The 20,136-nt window shown below is 54.0% G+C and overlaps 1 protein-coding gene across 1 annotated transcript; it reads left to right on the top strand.

The window, feature by feature from the left end:
* Window positions 1-275: 275 nt before the first annotated feature.
* Window positions 276-18,656, top strand: Ttll12 (tubulin tyrosine ligase like 12). Its single transcript, XM_036208800.1, has 14 exons — window positions 276-483; window positions 3,626-3,795; window positions 4,814-5,012; window positions 5,869-6,028; window positions 6,117-6,250; window positions 8,559-8,635; window positions 11,046-11,162; window positions 11,323-11,517; window positions 11,837-11,948; window positions 13,579-13,730; window positions 14,065-14,146; window positions 15,499-15,567; window positions 16,136-16,274; window positions 17,247-18,656. The coding sequence occupies exons 1-14, from the start codon at window positions 322-324 to the stop codon at window positions 17,396-17,398; spliced, it is 1,920 nt and encodes a 639-aa protein (XP_036064693.1). The 5' UTR covers window positions 276-321; the 3' UTR covers window positions 17,399-18,656.
* Window positions 18,657-20,136: the final 1,480 nt, after the last annotated feature.

The raw sequence follows: 20,136 nt of genomic DNA, 5'->3' as shown, positions 1-20,136 counted from the left end.
ATAATTTTTTTAACTAAAATTAAAAACAACAAAACTCTAACAAAACAAAATTGTAACCAGTAAGAAGAGGACCGTCGTCTGATCTCCCACAATCCCAGCCTCACCTGCCCCTCGAGGACAAACTCTTCCGGTTCTGACCACGTGGGGCGCTCTAAGCAGCACTCCCAGCATCCCCCGCGGCGGTCCCGGGGATGAATGGAGGGAAGACACACACCCCCAGCGCGCGTGCGCACACTCGGGACCTCCCAGCCCGGGACGCAGGCGCGTGCGCACCGTAGGCTTAAATCCGGCTGTGGGCGGTGCTGTGCACATCCGAGCACCATGGAGGGCCAGCCGGGGCAGCAGCGCGGTAGCCCAGGCCGCGCCGAGAGGCTGAGCGAGCGGATGCTGGACGAGTTCGTGTCGCTGCATGGCCCCGCGCTGCGCGCCTCGGGCGTCCCGGAGCGCCTGTGGGGCCGCCTCCTGCACAAGCTGGAGAACGAGGTACGGAGCGGCGCGAACTGCGAGCGGGCTGTGCGGACGAGTAGGGAGCACAGCCCAGCGGCTCCAAAGGGGAGCCCCTGCAGGCTCAGGAGTGGGATATATCCGGGAGTCATAGGGGACCGGCCGAGAGCTGCGCCTGTGCCGCCATCCTACAGGACCTGGGTCCTGCCAAGGATGAGCTGGAACCTGCAAACTGACATGCGCTCGGCTCGGCGGCAGCCCAGCACCTCTACCGCGGTGTAAAGAATAAGAGTTGCTTCCCACGGCAGGAGGGTGAAAGGTGTTCCCTATCCTTGAGAGAATGGCTCTTTCACCTGAGCTCTAGGGGTGTGGGGCCTCTACTGCCTGAAAACTGGGCGGTGGGTTTGAATATTAAAGCAGAGCAGCTGCTGGGCTGAGCAGAGGGCTTTTTCCGAAGCTAGTGCTTGGCTTCCCTTCGCGACACCGCCTCCCAACAGAGACCCACTAAGACTGCAGGTGACCAGGAGAGGCCCAGAACTAGGCGTCCCCTGAGCCTTACTGTGGGGCCGACTTTGATCCCGTTCCACAGTATATATGAGCCAGATGTCTCCTGCTTAAAGCCTGTACATAGGGCTGTGGTGCAGCACACAGTGTAGAGTGCTTACCTAGTCTTGGGGAGAGCATTCCATCCCTAGCCCTATGGGTTGGGAAGGGAAGTGCAGAGATGCATTCAATGGACTATGATGCAATGTAAATGGTCCTGGGCAGTGTCCCGAGGTTTCAGCTCCCAGTCCACCCCCCGACAGCAGGGCAAAGTGACTGCAGTGGCCTGTGTGGTAGGTCAGGGTATTAAATGCGTTTTCCACTTTCAGTGTGGTGTTCAGGCACTACCCCATCATAGATGGGGGACTTCATTGTCAGAGGTACCCCCTTACAGAATGGTACTTCATAGAACTGGGTTCCCTTTGCTCATGTGCTGGGCCCTCCCCTTTTCGGCCACTTTCTGCAGACTTGCCTTAACCCCAGGCCAATGCTGAGGTAGAACCCGGACCCCCATTTGTTAGTGAGGATAAAAAGGTACCCATGATGCTGCCTGAAAGGACCCTTTTTTTGGAATGCCCTGGAGCCCAACTCAGCCAGCTTTCCGGGGGGCCCCCTCACTTGGACAGGTGACTCCCCACCGAAGCCATGTCTCATTTGGAAAGCAGGGATGGAGGCACCCGAGCACCTGGCTCCCTGGGGGTAAATGAGCTCCAGCATGTGTCCTGTCCCTTCTCACTTAGGCTGCCGAGGCCTAGTCAGGGACAGCCATCATTTCCCCCCCCAGGCCCTCCTGAGCCATTCCAGACAAAGCTGAGTCACCACAGTGAGACCAGCCACCAGGCCCAGAGGGAGTGCTCGGCAGGACTGTGTACCTGCCTGCAGAAAGCCACCCTCCCCCACCAGGCATCCAGCCCTGGTTCCTTTCCTTGATCAGTTCCACAGAAAAGATGGGAGGTGTTTTTAAAAACATCTACTGCTCTTCCCTCCAAAGGGGTTACAGCTAAACAGGGCAGGATTGGTCCCCCTCTACCCCAGCAGAGGAAGAGCCAGGCCAGGCTTCTTCAGGTTAGAAGGTCTGGGGTGAAAGGCTGGGGGTTGGAGGACCAACGGTCCCTGAGTTGTGGGTTCCAGTCCCCCAGTCTTAAGTGAGGGTGAGCCTCCCCCCAATGCAGGGCTGCTTCAGGGATCAAAAGAGGATTGGTTGAGATTCTGCTCCTGTTCTCTACCTAAGAGCTCCCCTTATCTTCCTGTTGGCCTGCCAGACTTCACTCTGGAGTGTGGTAACCTCCCTGCTCCCTCCCACACACTTTTATGTGCATTAATTGTGTATGTGTGTGTGTGTGTGTGTGTGTGTGTGAGTGAGTGACATGAATACATGGAGGTCAGAGGACAACTTTCAGAACTTGGTTCCACCTTGAGAAGTCTGTGGCCAAACTCAGATCATCGAGCCTTTGCCCCATGAGGCATCTCAGCAGTGGTGCCCCACTGCACCCCACCCCCAAACCCTTTCCTTTCTTTCCCTTCCCAGCCTGTGGTCACTTCCCTCAGCACCCTAGAATGCCAGGCCTGACTCTTTCCCCAGTGCTCCTCCCATAGCTTCCCAGCTCCCAGTAAGTTGAAAGAGTCTGGCCCTCGTGGCCCCAGCAGAGAAGCCCTTGTCTTCTGGCCTTACAAAGCTTATCTGTGCCTGAGTAGGTCCTGCCCAGAGTGGTGGAGGTTTGAGGGAGGAACTCGCCTGTTAAGTCCCATTTCATCTGATTCTCGGCGGGTGTCCTACCGAGTGGACCCTAACCCCTTTCACACAAGTGGGGAAACTGAGTCTCAAGTTAATTGTGGAGCCTGGCTTGTAAGAGCCTTTGCCATCGCCCAGGCCCCATTCTGTGCCTTGCTTTGTTAGTAATTAAAACATCCCAACAAACCCAGACCTTCCCACCGTAGAGATGGGGAAATTGAGTCACAGAGAGGTTGAGTTAACTTTTCCGAGATCACGTAATATGTGGCAAAGCCAAGGTTCAAACCTCCCAAGTAAGCCTCAGATTCCAAAGGTCCAACCCCCACCCCCACTTGCTGGCTTATGACAGGCCTGAGGTGGGAACCGGGAGGGAGCGTGGGAGAAGAGGCCGGCTTGTTGCTTCTCCAGCTGTCCTTGACTCCCAATTCTTCTTGGCCTGAGAAATCCAAGCCCACGTCGTACAGTCCCCCTCTGCCCTGAGAGTACCCCCAGCACCCTCAGGCCACACTTTCTGCTATGCTGGTATGGGGAGGTGCCTGTGGGCTGCCTCAGCTGTCCTGGTATCAGAATAGCTCTGGTGAAAGCGAAGTCAGGGTGCTCCCTGCCAGCCACCATCCTGATCCCCCATCTGCCTCCAGCACACCAGAGCCACCCTCTGCTTCGGGGCCTCATTTCCCCTGTAAAGCAAGGGGTGTGCACTAAGAAAATTCTGCTATGGATACTTTGTGCCTTTTCCAAAGTGTCCTGTCCTGTGGATGGTAACACAGGAGTGTAGCAGAGGTCTCAGTTCTTCGGTTAGATGTTACTAAGAGGATGTGTGGCAAACAGGGCTTGCTCCTTGGAGGTGAAGGGGTCAGGAGTGGGGTCTCCTACCCATACCCCTGATTCATTGTGCTCTGACCCTAGGTTTTTGATGCTGGGGACTTGTTTGGGATAATGCAAGTGGAGGAGGTGGAAGAGGCTGAGGACGAGGCTGCCAGGGAGGCTCAGAGGAAGCAGCCCAACCCAGGGAGCGAGCTGTGCTACAAGGTCATCGTGACCAGTGAAAATGGAGTCCAGGCTGATGACCCCAACAGGTAGGACCCGAGTCCGGGCATTTGTTTTTTTAAGTTTCAGACTTTGTTTTAGAGAGATTCCACCTAGACTCATTTTCCCTGTGATGTGTGTGGCCAGTGGTGTTCCCATGGGCTTTGGGGGGTCGTGTCTAAACCTCTACTGTTGACAGTCTACCAGGAATCGTGCTTGATGACCCCAGATTTTTCTCTGTAAGTTCGAGGCCAGCCTGGTCTACAGAGCAAGTTCCAGGACAGCCAGGACTACACAGAGAAACCCTGTCTCGAAGAAAAAGGAAGAGACAGGTCTCTCCCATAGGAAGTTCTTAGTGCCCTTAGGTCCTGGGGTACATGCGCATGCATGCATGTGTGCTGGGCTGCAGCCCTGCTGCTGCGCCCAGTGTGTAGAGAGACTTGGCTTGTGTTGAGTGCCTGTCACTGCACTCAACACCTGCAGCGAGCAGGGCGGCGGCATGAACCTTCACCCTGTGCCTGCAGCCAGGCTCCAGCATTTACCTGAGTGGTTGCAGTGAGCATGACCACATTTGTTCCATGTGATGCTCATGCCCATATGGGGTTGGAAATGGGGACCTCCCAGTGTCCTCCTTCAGAGTTGAGAGAAGGAGGTCTTGCTTCTCAGACCCACACTGAGTGGGGTGGGTGGCAGAGCCGTGGCATTGGGCCGAGGCACTGGGCTGTGGCAAGCAAGTCTCAGAAGGGCTGGGCACCAGAGCCTGGGCCTGCTCTACCTTCTGCTCCCTTCTCCCTTTTCCTTCCTGCCCTGCTTAGTGAAGTGAGTGGTTCTCAGCCTGTGGGTCACAACCCCTTTGGGGGGTCAAATGACCCTTTCAGAGGCGTCACCTAAGACCATTGGAAAACACAGAAATTTGCGTTACAATTCAGATTACAGTTATGAAGTAGCAACAAAAACAATTTTACGGTTGGGAGTCACCACAACATGAAGCACTGTATTAAAGGATCTAAGTATTGGGAAGGTTGAGAGCCACTGGCTTAGTGGTTCGTGTGTGGCTTATACCCGCAGCATCTTCCTCATCGACCATGCCTGGACATGTCGTGTGGAGCATGCTCGTAAACAGCTGCAGCAGGTACCTGGACTCTTGCACCGGATGGCTAACCTGATGGGCATCGAGTTCCATGGTGAGGTGCCCAGCCCAGAAGTTGTGGCCCTGGTGCTGGAGGAGATGTGGAAGTTTAACCAGACCTATCAGCTGGCCCACGGGGTGAGTAAAGAAAGTCCCTTTCTCCCAGGACTGGTCCCGGTGCCGTTACCAGAAGTATGTTTCCAATAATAATGAAAAGCGAAACAGTCGGGTGACAGCCAGGCGTGGAGGTACACCCCTTTACTCCTAGTACTTGGGAGAAAGAGGCAGATGGATCTCAGAATCCAAGGCTAGCCTGGTCTAACCCTTTTTTTTTTTTTTTTTTTTTTTTTTGAGACAGAGTTTCTCTGTAGCTTTGGAGCCTGCCCTGGATCTCACTCTGTAGACCAGGCTGCCCTCAAACTCACAGAGATCCACCTGCGTCTGCCTCCCGAGTGCTGGGATTAAAGATGTGTGTGTGCCACCACCGCCCAGTGGTCTGGCTAATTTTCAACCAACTAGGGATGCATACAAGACCTTATCTTGGTACCTGGGACCAGCCAAGGCTGGGGACTGAGGTGCCTACTCTGCCTTTGCACTTAAGGGACACAGGCCTCTCTCTCTCAGACCTCTAAAACTGAGCTCCAGTGACTCGGCTGCCCCTTCCAAACACGTTACCCTCCATGGCTCTTGCCACCCTTGCAGGCTCATCCTCCTGGCTCGAGCCCCTCCCCACTCTCAGCTTGGGGAAAACCATGTGTGTTTATTAAGGTCTAGCTCCTTGACCCTCCCTACGTGGCGTAGCACATGGGACACGTCCCTGCCGTTACTGAACCTAGTGCCCCATTTCCACAGGCCTGGGCCAGTTAATGGGATTGGGGGAACCTCCAAGCTCAGAGGAAAGCAGAGATGAACAGTGGTTGATATTGGGTACACCGGTCGGGGAGACAGCAGGTGGGTGGACATGTGGCCGAGGATTATTGTATCGTGCCCACAGACAGCTGAAGAGAAAGTGCCCGTGTGGTACATCATGGATGAGTTTGGCTCCAGGATCCAGCACGCAGACGTGCCGAGCTTTGCCACCGCTCCTTTCTTCTACATGCCTCAGCAGGTGGCCTACACACTGCTGTGGCCCCTAAGGGACCTAGACACAGGCGGTAAGTCCGGTGCCCGCACACCCCAGAGGACGGACCTTGGGCGGGCCTCCTGCCACCCCCACTGATGGGCATGCGTGTCTTGGCGCAGAGGAGGTGACCCGGGACTTTGCCTACGGAGAGGCAGACCCTCTGATCCGGAAATGCATGCTGCTGCCCTGGGCCCCTGCCGACATGCTGGACCTCAGCTCCTCCACGCCCGAGCCTCCTGCCAAGTACTATCAGGTGTGGCCCTGCGCCTGCAACCCTGGGCCTAGTGTTTAGTGGTTTCTGGAATGTTCTCTATCCGTTCACCAAATGTTAATGTCAACTGGATTCCAGGCTCCAAACCAGCGTCTGTGGGAATCATTTGGCAAACACCTGAGAGATAAGGGGCTTAATGTTTGCCAGCTGCCTGGGCCATAGTTTGTCATCTGTCCTGATCTAGATCCCAGGTCGCCTGGGTTTGGGAAAGGGTGGCCTATGCTGCTAGGTGTGGCTGTACACGCTGCTCTGCCCCTCCTCTTCTTGTGGTGCTCCCCCACAGGGTACAGGAAGACACTAGTTGTTCCTTGGTGTCCATGGGGATGGGTTGCAGGACCACACAGATACTAAAATCTGTGGGGACTCTGGTTTGTCACTTGAAACGGCCAGCACTGCCTCCAGTATCCCTTATCTTCTCTGGATTGTTTGTAGTTCTCGGGAGACAATCATGTGATTTGGGAATGACGGCACAGAAAGACATCTGCACACATTCTCAACAGAGGACTTTTTCCCCAAAAAGCACTTTTGACCTCCTGTTGGTTGAATCTGAAGTAATGGAGCCCATAGGTTCAGAGGGCCAACTGCATTATAGGACATTTCACAGCACAGCAGACCCTCAAGGGGTCCTTGCTGTTACTGGAGAGCCTGTAGGTCAGGACTCTGTGGATTCACTCGGAAATGCCTGGCTATGAGGAGAGGACCAATACCAATCAGTAACACAGCCCCTAGTGGCTAGACAGACAGCTTAGTGGTAAAAAGCACTGGCTGCTACTGCAGAGGACCTGTGTTTGGTGCCTAGCACCCAGGTCAGGTAGCTTCACAACCGTTTATAATTCAAGTTCAGTGGATTCCAGCACCCTCTTCTGGCCTCTATGGGCACTGCACACACGCGATGCACAAATATACGTGTGCAGGTAAACACTCAATGCACATAAAAGAAAATAAAAAAAATCTTTAAGGGGATGCAAGAATCTTCTCCCTTGTCCCCAAATCTGTACACACAGGAGCCTGTGCCTAGTGTTCACTGTTCTGTTGATGGTAAACACACTGGGGTGTGGAGAGTTAAGAGACCAAGGCCAAGGCACCACAGGGACTCTACTGTATTTGAATCTACTCTGGCATGCAGACATCTGATACCACTGAGTGCCTCCAAAGGTTGTAGAAGGATTAAGCTCATTAACTCAGGCTGTAATGAAAGCTGTGTGAGTTGCTGACTGGCAGGGGCAGACCACAGTCATGGTCTTCTGGCACCTTGCTGAATCCAGCAGACAAAAGGGGCTAGGGGTTCAGAGTTGGGCCCCTAGCCTCCTGAGTGCTCGTGTCCAGTCAGGGTTTGGTGAACATGGAATTGGGTGCTCTGAGTGAGGTTTGAGGACGGTTAGGAAGGTCCCACTGGCCTCCAACTGTCTATCAGTGGACCATGAAGAATTGGCACCCCCTTTGGGAAGCTGCTGCAGGCAGGAAAAGAGACCCAGGAGGCCAGACACTCCTCACCTGAAACCTTGTTGCACAGGACCATGGGTCCAAGCTTCGATCTGGCCCTGGGGTGGCCTGTGCTGGTGACAAAGGACTCTAGCAGCTTAGGACAGCAGATACTTATTGCCTCCCACAGTTTCTGGGGGGCAGGAACTGGAGACAGTTGCTCACAAGTACTTTTGGTTCGGGGTTTTCTGGGCACACAGACTGTCCCCCAAAGCTGAAGAGTCTGAGCCTTCCTGGAGTTGAGACGATCGTATGTAGGACTCGGGCCTGATGAGTCAAGCTGGTTGTCGCAGGTGTGGGTCTCTCCCCCAGTGCCTCTCTGAGGGCTCCTGAGTGTCCCAGAGGCACGGCAGCTAGCTTCTCTTCAAGCGAGTGATCCAGGAGCAAGGAGCGAGTTGAGGAGCCTGTGATCTGGGCTCAGGAGCAGTACTTCACCTTGTCCCTGCTGCTCATTCCAAGTAGCTAGCTCCTTGGGGCCTGGGATGGACTGGGCTCTGCCTTTCAAGGGAGTGTCAGAGTGTGGGTGTGTTTTAAATGTTAGTAAGCCAGCCTCGTCCGGGAACAGCCCTGGGGGCTCCTCTCAGACCAAGCGGCCCCTCCCTGCACAGTTCTGGCACCTCTTGGCCACCCGAATCTGGAACGCAACGTGGAGACTGAGAACAATGGGTGTGTTCTTTGCCCAGCCTGGACTCTTGGGGACCACTGAGAGTTAAGGATGTGAAGAAGGGTGTGGCCTGACCTGTGGGATTGGGGAAGCTCGAGATCATTTGCTCCCTTCACTGAGGTCTGTTTCTACCTCTGATTCTAGGCCATCCTGGAGGAAAACAAGGAGAAACTGCCCCTCGCCATTAGCCCAGTGGCACGTCCCCAGGGCCACATCTTCAGGTACATAGCCCTTGTTCTCTGCTCTCACCGAGACTTACCTTCAATCACTGCCGTTCCCAGGTCCCAGAGCAAGTCAGTGGCCCAGACAGGCCTTGGAATCCAGGAATGTTGGCGATGGTACCAGGTCCAAGGTTCTCAGAACCACAGAGGAAAGCAAGAGGGTGGGCGGGGCTGCCTGCAGGAGGCAGCTGTTAAACTTGCCCTGGAAAATTAGAAACAGCTGGACCCAGTGGCACATTCCCCTAATCTCAACATGAGAGAGAGAGACAGGAGGATTACCACAAGTTCTTGGCCATCCTGAGCTACAGAGTGAGACCCTATCTCAAAAAAGGAAAAAAGTTGCCAGACGGTGGTGGTGCACGCCTTTGATCCCAGCACTTGGCAGATCTCTGTGAGTTCAAGGACAGCCTGGACTACACAGAGAAACCCTGTCTCAAAAAACCACCAAAAAGGAAAAGGAAAAAGGCACCTGTATTTCCAGGAGATCCTGTCCAAGGAGTCTGAGGATGTGGGCAGTGACGGGGAAAAGACATGGCTGTACTTCATGCCACAGGGCCTGGGTACAGAGCCGCGCCCACCTAGTGCCAAGCAGGGCCTCTGCCTTCCTAGAAACCCTCTCTCCAGGCCTCTAGATGCCATATCCATGACTGCTTAAGCTTGGTTCAGCTAGAATAGGGCCGTGTGCTCCACTCTGTCAAGTTCTGCCGGGTGCTAGGGATGGCCTCCCTCTACTGAGTCCTCCCCGTCTTGCCTGAAGCCAGAGCCCTAGCCAAGCAAAGCGGGTATCCTGAGACACAGATGTGGCTGTGAACCCCGTTCCCACCACACTCTGTCCCCTCTGCAGTGGACTAGATGGGGACCCAGAGTCCTGCTTGTGGCCATGGTTCACACTCGCACTCCTGACTCAGGCGGGTTACCTGCCTGATGCCAGCCCTTCCCAGCAGGCCCGTGCCTCACTTTGAGCCCTCCCACTGAGCATCCTCCAGCTGCCTTGTGCCTGTCCCTCACGTCCTGTGTCCTCTTTGCCTTCACACTCTGTTCCTTCGGAAGTACAGCCACCTCCAGGCCCGTCCTCACTTCTGTGCTGTGTGTGAATCATGACATAAGACCTGTCCCAGGACACTTGTCTTGACAACACACCCACCAGAGGCCTGCAAATTCAGGAGAGCCCTCCGGGGACTCTAGCTCTCTCTTCGTGGGCTGAGATCATGGGGATTGGGAGGTTAGTAGTGTCTCCCAAATGGCAGCGATTGAGGTGTTTCCAGGATTTTAGTCTCTTATTCAAGAATGAAATACAAGGGCCAGCAAGATGGCTTGGCCAGTAAAGGCACCTGCCGCCAGGCCTGGTGACCTAAATTCAATTCCTGAGAGCCAGCTTCCTGCCACAGGTGGTCTTCTGACCTCTCCACACGCACAAACATGCACAGACAAATGAATGTAAGAAAGAAAGTACACGGATCACAGAGTAGCAAGGAAACTTATTTCAAACAAAGTGATAGTAGAGCTTAGAAAGGAACACACTGCCGAGACTGGTGGAGTGAGTGGGCCACAGACTGAAGGCACTCGAGGGTCCAGTTAGTGTTTGGGGGTTCCTTGTGTGGGGTTCAAGAGGGCTAGTTTCTGGGGGTGTAACTTCGGGTGGTTCCCCGTTTTTTGTCTTGTTTGTTGTTTTGGTTTCCAGACAGGGTTTTTCTGTGTGCACCTTGCTCTCCTGGAACTCACTCTGTAGACCAGGCTGGCCTTGAACTCAGAGATCAGCCTGCCTCTGCCTCCAGAGTGCTGGGATTAAAGGCGTGCGCCACCACCACCCAGCTTCTCCATTTTACTGAGAGGCTTAGATTACTCTTTACTCACTGTGCATGTCCATTCCTAAAATGCATCCAACCTTGATTTACGTGTTGCTATTTACTCATGGGCATATAGTGGTAAATAAGAGTCTCCCTAAAAGTTGACAGTTTGGGCTTATTGCCCGTGTACCCTAAGCCCATCAGACCAGACTGACCCTTCTCCCAGGATGTATTTTTGAATTGAAACTGTGCAAGTTTGGTGTCATTATGGAGAGGAGAAATTTGCTGGTGGGAGAGTGTAGCCCAAGCCAAGCAGAGTCCCAGGGTGCTAAGCTCTTCCTATGCTGGCCTGCCTCATATCCATCCTGTTTTCCTAAGAAACCAGCATCTACAGAACACCTAAGCCATCCTGTTGCCCTGATGGAGATGTGAGGCAAGCGCTGTGCTCTCACCTTCTATAGGGAACCTGGGGGCATAAGTGTCTCTCTATACCCGGGCAGAGGAAATAGGTGTAGCCCAGGCTGCTGATGCCAGGAATTCCCTGGGACTTGCTGCCACAGAGCCAGGGTGAGCAGGAGCTCCTACCCACCGTTGGGCCACTGCTCACTCAAGTCTCTCCACAGAGTCCACTCCGACATGCAGCAGGTACTCTGCCACCTCTCCCACCCACGTTTCGCCTTTACTGAAAGCGAGGCTGACGCCGACATCCTCTACCACTTCTCACACTTCAAGGACTACAGGTGGGTGGGTACCTTGCAGCCGGCAGGGCCTCACACCCAGTGCCTCTGCCTGCCTGCCTGCCACTGTCCCCAGGGCCTCAAGCTTCCCTCTAAAGTCCCCACACCCCTCTCGGGATGCTAAGCCGACCTCTGAGTTAGCCATACCCACCTCCATCCACAGGACGCTCAGTCAGGAGAGGCCACAGGTACTACTCAACCAGTTCCCCTGTGAGAACCTGCTGACCGTAAAGGACTGCCTGGCTTCCATCGCTCGCCGGGCTGGGGGTCCTGAAGGTCCCCGCTGGCTGCCCCGAACCTTCAACCTGCGCACTGAGCTGCCCCAGTTTATCAGCTATTTTCAGCACCGGGAGAGACAGTAAGTCCCCTAGACTCAAGGCAGGCCAGACACTCCTGGACGCTTCTGTTACAATGCTGCAGCTCTGCCCCATCCTTATCCCATGCCCAGCCTGCTCCTTAGCTGAGCACCTACTGGCTCTCTGGTTGCTTCTGTGTGGGTAGGGGTGGGGAGTGCAGCTTCCACCTTGTACCATTTCTTAGCTTGCAGCAAACTCCTCCTGATTACCCCAGTGCCTCTGTGGCACCGGGTTTCTAACAGACATTGCTAGCCAGTCTGCCTCCAGATCCTTGGACACATTGTCTGAAAGGCGGGTATGGCTCAACTATGTCTTCCCCAGGGGTGAAGACAACCACTGGATCTGTAAGCCCTGGAACCTGGCCCGCAGCCTGGACACTCACGTCACCAACAACCTCCACAGCATCATTCGGCACCGAGAAAGCACCCCCAAGGTGGGCTTGTAGCTCCCCTCACCCAGATGCTCCAAGCACGGGCAGCGACACCAAAGAGAATAGGGCCTCAGGACCTCTGGCTAGGTCCGAGGTTGGGAGAGTCTGCTGTGACTCAGGGTCACACTCTGTGGGGATCAGAGTGTACCACAGCAGCACATGGGCCCATCACCCATGGAGATCACTACCATAGACCCAGGGGCTCCATGGGTGATCCTGTAGGGAGGGCCCTCCAGTGGCTGTGTGGGAGAGCTGCCTTAGACACAAGGCTTTCCTAGGCCCTGGCTACAGTGGTGGGACACGTTCGTGGCAGAAGCAGGAAGAATATGAACTTGGAGGACTGTCAGTCATTGTGGGGACCTGAGACAGCAGGTGGAGTGAATGGAATGACTGGTGACAGTTCCTCCTTTTATAACCTAGAAGTCAGGGCTAGGGAGATGGCTCAGTGGTTAAGGGAACTAGCTGTTCTTCCAGAGGACCCAGGTTCAATTCCCAGCACCTACATGGTAGCTCACAACTACCTGTAACTCCAGTTGCAAGGGGATAGGACACCTTCACACAGACATGCATGCAGGTAAAATACAAATGCACATGAAGTCAAAATTATTTTTAAAAAAGCCAGGCAGTGGTGGCACAAGCCTTTAATCCTAGCATTCGGGAGGCAGAGCCAGGCAGAGCTCTGTGAGTTCAAGACCAGCCTGGTCTACAGAGCGAGATCCAGGACAGGCACCAAAGCTACACAGAGAAACCCTGTCTCGAAAAACAAAAGGAAACAGAAAAGAAAGTGCTTGCTTCACAAGCATGAGAACCCAAGTTCAATCCCTAGAATCCATGAAGGAAGCAGGGGGTGTCAAAAAGAGCCAAGCATGGTCAGTCAAGCCTGCTTGTCGCACTCCAGGCTAGTAGGAGACCCTGTCTTTTAAAAAAAAAATCAATATGGATAACCCCCAAGGAATGGTAGCCAAGGTTGGGCTCTAGCATGCACACATGCATGTACACACAAGTGCTGAAACTTGATGGGATTTTTTTTTCTTTAAATAAAAAAGGTAGGAATTAGAGGGGTGGGTTCATGGTTAAGAACACCTGCTGCTCTTGCAAAAGAACCAGAATCTGTCCCCAGAACCCACATAGTGGCTCACAGCTGTCTGTAACACCAGTTCAGGACATCTAGCACTCTCTTCTGCAGATAAACACTCTTACACATTAAAATAAATAAATAAATTTTCTAAAGTATAAAATAGGGCAAGCGTAAAGAATTTGCCATGATGCCGGGCGGTTGTGGTGCACTCCTGTAATCCCAGCACTTGGGAGGCAGAGGCAGGTGGATCTCTGTGAGTTCAAGGCCAGCCTGGGCTACAGAGCTAGTCCAGAACAGGCTCCAAAGCTACAGAGAAACCCTATCTCGAAAAACCAAAAGAAAACAACAACAAAAAAAAGGTTGCCATGCCTTAGCTAGTTTGAAAATGCAGGTGAAGTAGGGGACAGCTGTAGCTGGCCGTGATGACAGGCAGAGTCCTGTGGACACAGGTGAAGGAGATACTCCCTGTCATGGGGCTCGGTGCAGGAGGCCCCAGGTGCTCTGTCCTGCCCAGGTGAGGTAGGAGCTACTGGCAAGTCCATATCTGTCCTCCAGGTTGTGTCCAAGTACATTGAAAGTCCCGTCTTGTTCCTTCGAGAAGATGTGGGGAACGTCAAGTTTGACATCCGCTACGTAGTGCTGCTGCGCTCGGTGAGGCCACTGAGCTTGTTCGTGTACGACGTGTTCTGGCTACGCTTCTCCAACAGGTAAGTAGGACAGGCTGGGGCCCAGGTGCTGGGAGCAGGGCGGGGAAGGGGCTGGACAAGGAAACCCCTTCTTCACCGTGGCGCCTGAAAGCTTGCACTAGACTCCCTCCTCCATATCATGCAGTCCACAGCTCGAGTGTTCAGTGACATCATTATGATCATGAATGTGACACTCCTGTGAGCTGGACATTAACACAGAATCATGACGTATTGTGGCTCGCAGAGACTCTCCACAGCACATTGGGCTGAGGGGCTGTGCCAGCCCCAGCCAGCAGTGTGTGGCTGCTCTCCATGGAGCTCGGGAGCCCACGCTTGTCTGTCCACTTTTCTGCAGGCCCTTCGCACTCAATGACCTAGACGACTATGAGAAGCATTTCACCGTCATGAACTATGACCCAGATGTGGCGCTGAAGCAGGTAAGGCCTGGCGGGGCCCAAGAGCAAGTCTAGATTCTGGCTATGGCAGTCAGGTCCTGTGTCCTCTCAGGAAGTCTTTTCCACCGTGCTAAAGAGTAGCCACTGTTAAAGATGGAGGAGCAGGATTTCCTGGTCCCAGGATGAGCCAGTGCAGTGAGGTCTCCATAGGGCTCACTGCCACACAGCAGGTACTATGAGGTGGCAGTGCCATCTGCAGGCCAGGGCTAAAGGCATCAGGGCAGACAGAGCAGGCCAGCAATGTACCTGGGACAGCAGGGTGCTGGCACCAGGTCCTACCTCTGGGTGTGGGGAGGAAGGGAGCGGTAGACTGATTTGTTACATCAGGGTCCTCTCTGACATGGTGACTGGCTAAGGAGTGTAAGCTCATAACCCCTGACCCTGTCCAACCCTGTACTGTACCTCACTCTCCTCCCTTCCCGGAATGTGTGATTTTCCTTTGCAGGCACACCTTAATTCTTTTTGTATTTATTTTCAGTAGTTATTTTTTGGTGTTTTTTGAGACATGGTCTCATGTAGCCCAGGCTAGCCTTGAGCTCTCAATTCCCCTGACTCAGCTTCGCATGCGAGTACTGGGTGCAGAGGCTGCTTCCCACGGCAGACTGCTCTCGGAGGTGCCTCTCTGTGCCCTGTCCAAGCGTCTTCTGAGTGGGTTTGTGAGAACGGAACTACCACAGCTGAGTGGCTGTGCTGACTCAGATCCTGAGTGGCCCTGTTGCATCTTGTCTCTCTTACCTTTGATTGGGTTGAAAGTCAGGACCTAGACTGTGCATCAAGGCTCTTGGCATTGTTGGAAGCCAGCCCTGAGGACACTGAGCTCTTTTCCTCTGCCTCATGATGGCATCACCTGAGAAGGCCTTTGTGCAGGGACTCATGTCCCGTGGGGCCTGCACAGGGGGCTCTGCAGGGGCCCATGCTGGCTCATCCTCTGGGAGAAATCTGAGCCACTTTACTGAGATGTTTGGGGTAAAGTCTTGGTCTAGAGATCTTGTCCTAGGTTGCTTCCAAAGGGGGCCCTGCAGTATAGAGCTGAGCTCTACTGCCAGTTGGCTGAGCTGAGCTGGATACAACAGCCATGCCTGATAGCCTTTGACCTCACTTGAACCTTCAGCAGCCCTGTAAAGTCAGTGGACTGAGCAGGAAGTGATACCCTTTTCATAGAAGAGGAAACTGAGGCTCAGAGTGGTTATTCTGCTTGTCTAGACTAACCTTGGTCTCCTGTCCTCGTGTATCCTGTGGGCCAGAGCTGGACTGAACCCTGTCCTGTGGACTGGTGGCCTGCTTTCAGTCTAGAGACCGCCGCTGCCATGGTAACTGACTGTCATCTGTTGCAGGTGCACTATGATGAGTTCATCCCCCAGTTCGAGAAGCAGTACCCAGAGTTTCCCTGGAGTGGTGTCCAGGTGAGTCTTGGACTCTGCCAGGCTGGGGCTGTGGAAGCCACTCCCTTCCCTCACAGATAGAGAGGTCATCTTCTCACTGGGCAGGTAGAGATGGTTGGACTAAGATCCCTCCCTCCCTGAACTCTGGGCCTGTGTGTGGTGTGCCTGGAGGCTCTTCAGAATGTTCCTCAGCAGGAAGGAGGGAATTTGGAGCATCCTGAGGTAGCCCAAGAGCAGCAGTCTCCACCAGCCCCAGAAATCCAAGCCCAAGGGGCCACGGAATGATGGGAGGCTAGTCATAGGACAGGCAATCAGCAGATTTGCTGGAGGGAGATTCCTGCACTGGGGCATGGCTTGGAGATGAGTGCTTGCCTGGTATGCACGAAGTTCTGGGCTCCTTCCTTAATGCAAAGCAGAATGGACTCCAGGAGTGTGGGGACAGGCAGCCATGCCGTCTTGCCAAGCCTAGAGACATGCAGAATGTAAGAGAGATGACCTGGATGACAGGGCTCAGACAAAGACAGTGGGCCTTGTCAGTTCCAAAGTCAGGGTTGAGTACACCCTGTGATGGGGCATTCCTTGTCCCCAGGCTGAGATCTTCAAGGCCTTCACAGAGCTGTTCCAAGTGGCATGTGCCAAGCCACCACCCATGGGCCTCTGCGACTACCCCTCATCCCGGGCCGTATATGCTGTTGACCTTATGCTCAAGTGGGATAGCCATCCAGGTGGTAAGGGGACTCTCTGCACACCAAAATTCTCTGCCCAGTCCTCCTGTCCCCGGCCCTGCCAGCAGTGCCCAGGACAGCCCTCGCTATCTTTTGTTGTGTTTTGTTTTATGTATTTGAGGTGTGTGTGTGTGTGTGTGTGTGTGTGTGTGTGTGTGTGTGTGTGTGTGTGTGTGTGTGGTGTGTGGTGTGTGCGTGGTGTGTGCGTGCCTCGTATCCTGAGGAGTCAGAAGACACAGAACCCCTGGAACTGGAGTTAAGAATGATTGTAAGCTGGGCGGTGGTGGCACATACCTTTAATCCCAGCACTTGGGAGGCAGAAGCAGGCGGATCTTTGTGAGTTCGAGGCCAGCCTGGTCTACAGAGCGAGATCCAGGAAAGGCGCAAACCTACACAGAGAAACCCTGCCTCGAAAAACCAAAAAAAAAAAAAAAAAAAGAATGATTGTAAGCCGCCACGTGGATTCTAGAAACTGAATAACTGAATCCAGGTCTTCTGCAAAAACATCAAATGCTCTTCACTGCTGAGTCATATCTCCAGCCCATGGCTGTCTTTTCACAGAGAAATTTCCCAGGTGGTCCAGCTTGGGTATCCTGGCTGATCCACTGAGACAGGGACTACACCTGCATCCGAATGCAGGGGGAAGGTAGCTGACTGGGGGCCACCATAACTCATAGGACAGGAGAAGGAGCGCTAGAGCCGCCCTCCCAGCCCTGCACGCTGCTCCCTCTGACCAAACTGGTCATCGAAGCTTGAAGCGACATGTGCTCATTGCCCTGAGGGCAATGAGGTTAGGAGTGGCTTCAGTCTTGGGGAACAGGCGTCAAGCCAGGAAATCCATGTTCTAAATCACACCCTGTCACCCACACACTGAGACTCAGGGCCTGAGTCTGTGCCCTGCATCACAGTCCCAAGACAGATGTGTACCCCGACCTTGCTGCCTTCAGTCTTCCTACCTCTCGGTCTTGCCACCAGGAAAGCGGGTGATGCAGCCCCAGATCCTGGAGGTGAACTTCAACCCAGACTGTGAGCGAGCCTGCAGATACCACCCCACGTTCTTCAACGATGTCTTCAGCACCTTGTTTCTGGATGAGACCAACGGCTGCCACGTCACCCGCATCATCTAGGTGCCCAAAGCCCTCCTGCCTGTGCTCACAGCTGGTTCCAGCCCCTGCTCTTGGAGCTGCTTCCTCCGGGCCAGTCTTCTCCCTCCTCCCCTTCCTCTCTATCTCCTCCTTCCCTTTCCAGCCAGAGCCTTGGTCTCAGTTAGGCTCTGCCCGGAGCCACGTTCCTGCTTCTTATGTGGGACATCAGGTCTATACCATGTGGCAGAGCTGGAGAATAAGTGATGTCCACAGGCCTGGGTACTGCCCCTGGCACGCTCCACACCTCCTAACACCCTCTGTCCTCTGATGAGCCTGAAGCTCAGCCAAGGGCTTTGTTCCTGGCACCCAGAGTTTTCGTACAGAGGAAGAGGTGTTCCACAGAAACAGGGTTCCATAGGGAAGTGTTTGGGAACCCTGTATCCAGCAGGGCCAGGGAGTTCTCTCCCAGAATCTCTGCCCTCCTTTCCCATGGCTGCTGTAAACAGGGTATTAGTACCCTGTATTGTACCCACAGGTCCCAGAACAGCCAGGGGAAAACATTTGCCAACCTAGCCTTATGCCTAGGCATCGCCTTCTTCACCAGCAGACTTCCCAGCCAAGTGTGGCTTGGTACTTCCCTTATGGGAAGCTGATCTCTGCATGCTGGCATCTCACTGAGTTCCACTGGCCTCTTGAGGTGGTCAGGGTGCTCTGGGGTTGTGAGGCTCCATGGCAGACTCCAGGCCAGGGTGACAGTGGAAATGCCAGAGCTGCTCAGATGGCTCTGGGGAGAGCTTCCTGTGGAAGTCAGGCTGCCTCTTGCCAAGGCCTAGAGTCAAAATGTGTGTGTGTGTGTGTGTGTGTGTGTGTGTGTGTGTGTGTGTGTGTGTGTTTGTTTTAACCTACAGAAAGAAAATGTAAAATCTAGTTCCTCATTTTGTTACTGGAATCTGGAGTCAGCCGCCATTGTTTCCGTGACTGTGGGGCACCTGGGTCCAGCCCACTAGTGAGTGGTCTGGTTAGAGTGGGTGGGAGGTGCTTCCAAGATGATCTGCCGCTCAGGATGCTGGGCTCTGTGGCAGGTGCTGTCGCACCTTTGAAGGTAAAAGTGACCCTCTTAGCATAACTGGACATGGTTCTCCCTGCCCGTCTCTGGGCATGTGGGCCACCTGCTGGCGAGCCTAGTGATCCATGTTGGGTCCAGCCATTGCTGGGGCAGGACCAACCCTTGTGGTTTTATCTCTGGATAGCTGAGGCCTCCCTGCCCTTTTATACTGCAATAAAATATGTCTCCTTTTCACCTGGTCTTTTCTCTTGGGGGCCCTGGAGGCATGGGCCTGGGCTGGCATGACAGCTGTGACCCCTACTGTTGTGGGCAGAACCCAACATGCCGCCGTGTGTGCTTTTAGAAATGAGAGAAGAAAAAGAGCCAGTAGACCTCCCAGCTCCCTCACCCATTTTACTTCTTAGTGACAGTCCTGGTTCCAAGCTGGAGAAGAGCTCTGACCTGTGCTGTCTACACCCCAACCCTCGGGGGCTTTGGTGTTCATAGGGCCTAAGGCTTGGCCCACCTGGTGGTCTTGGGAAGTGACATTTCTGTGTGTTGTCTACTTGTTCTGGGGTGGGAATGAGAGGCCCCAACTCATGGGATGGTCAAGAGGGTATGGGGGCTGATGAAGGACACCAGCCCTACTGAGTGGCACCATGTTAAAACACATAAGGCAGAGCTGTCCCAGGAGCAAGACAGCCCAGAGCAAGGCCACTACTTCTGAGCAGCCACCAACAAGGGGTCATCTGTGCCCTTTAGGACAAATGCTTGAGATGCCAGGGCATTTGTTTAGCAGTCCCACGGGGATGGCCCTCAATAGAGGACCAGCAAGGCACCTGCTGCCAACCCTGAAGACCTCTCTAGGACCTACATGGTGGAGAGAACCAACTCCCCCAGGTTGTCCTCTGGCATCCATGTGTCCACCATGGTACTTGTGAGTGGTCATGCATGTACACACAATACAAATTTTTCTAGAGCAGTCAGGCTCTCTCCCCACGTGCTCCAGTTGGCACAGCAACCTTGGGCTTGGCCACCAGCCAGCTGGAGAGAAATCCACACCCTGACCACTTTCTCTGTTTAAGGGCTTACCAAAGACCAGCACATGAAGTTAGCTAGAGAACCCAGGCAGCCAAGGCAATGCTGCTCAAGGAAGCAGGAGGCAGAACTCTGGCCCTTGGCTCCAGGGAGATGCCAGTTGTTGACCACAAACTGACAACCCTCTCCTATTCTGAGTCAACATGGCTTCCCTGCTGACGGGTGGCCACCCAGCCCCTCTATCATCAGTTGGCTGGGGACATAAATGTGAAGGTGTAAGGCCTCTGCTGTAGGAAGGAGCACAGACCAGGGAGTGATTTAAACCAGCAGATGCAGCGTGCCCTTCTCATTAAAGGCTGCAGAAGCTACTGTGGTTAACTGCTGATGGCAGCATACACAAGAGGGTGCCTCTAGTGGTGGACTGGGGAAGCACATGTGTAGGTGGCAGATGGGCCTCCATTTGAGCAGAATTGCTTTGTGGCCTGCAGGTAGCATGCTGTGGAGCTCTGCTGGGGCTGTGTGACCTGCATGTGTGACCATGAAAACAATGCCAAGAAAGCCCCTCCAAGCCTCAGGTGAATTGTCCCTAAAAGTGTCCAGCGTGGGTGCCCTGTGGGGACCATCTATACCCATGAGGCATATGAAAGCAGGATGGGGGTTGAGACAGTGCCTGTGTGAAAGGCACCTTCTCCTGTCT

The sequence above is a fragment of the Onychomys torridus genome, chromosome 16 (assembly GCF_903995425.1).
Source record: "Onychomys torridus chromosome 16, mOncTor1.1, whole genome shotgun sequence".
NCBI classification, from domain to species: domain Eukaryota; kingdom Metazoa; phylum Chordata; class Mammalia; order Rodentia; family Cricetidae; genus Onychomys; species Onychomys torridus.
Note: the sequence above shows the minus strand (reverse complement) of the source record. Positions and strands in the feature narration are given on the sequence as shown.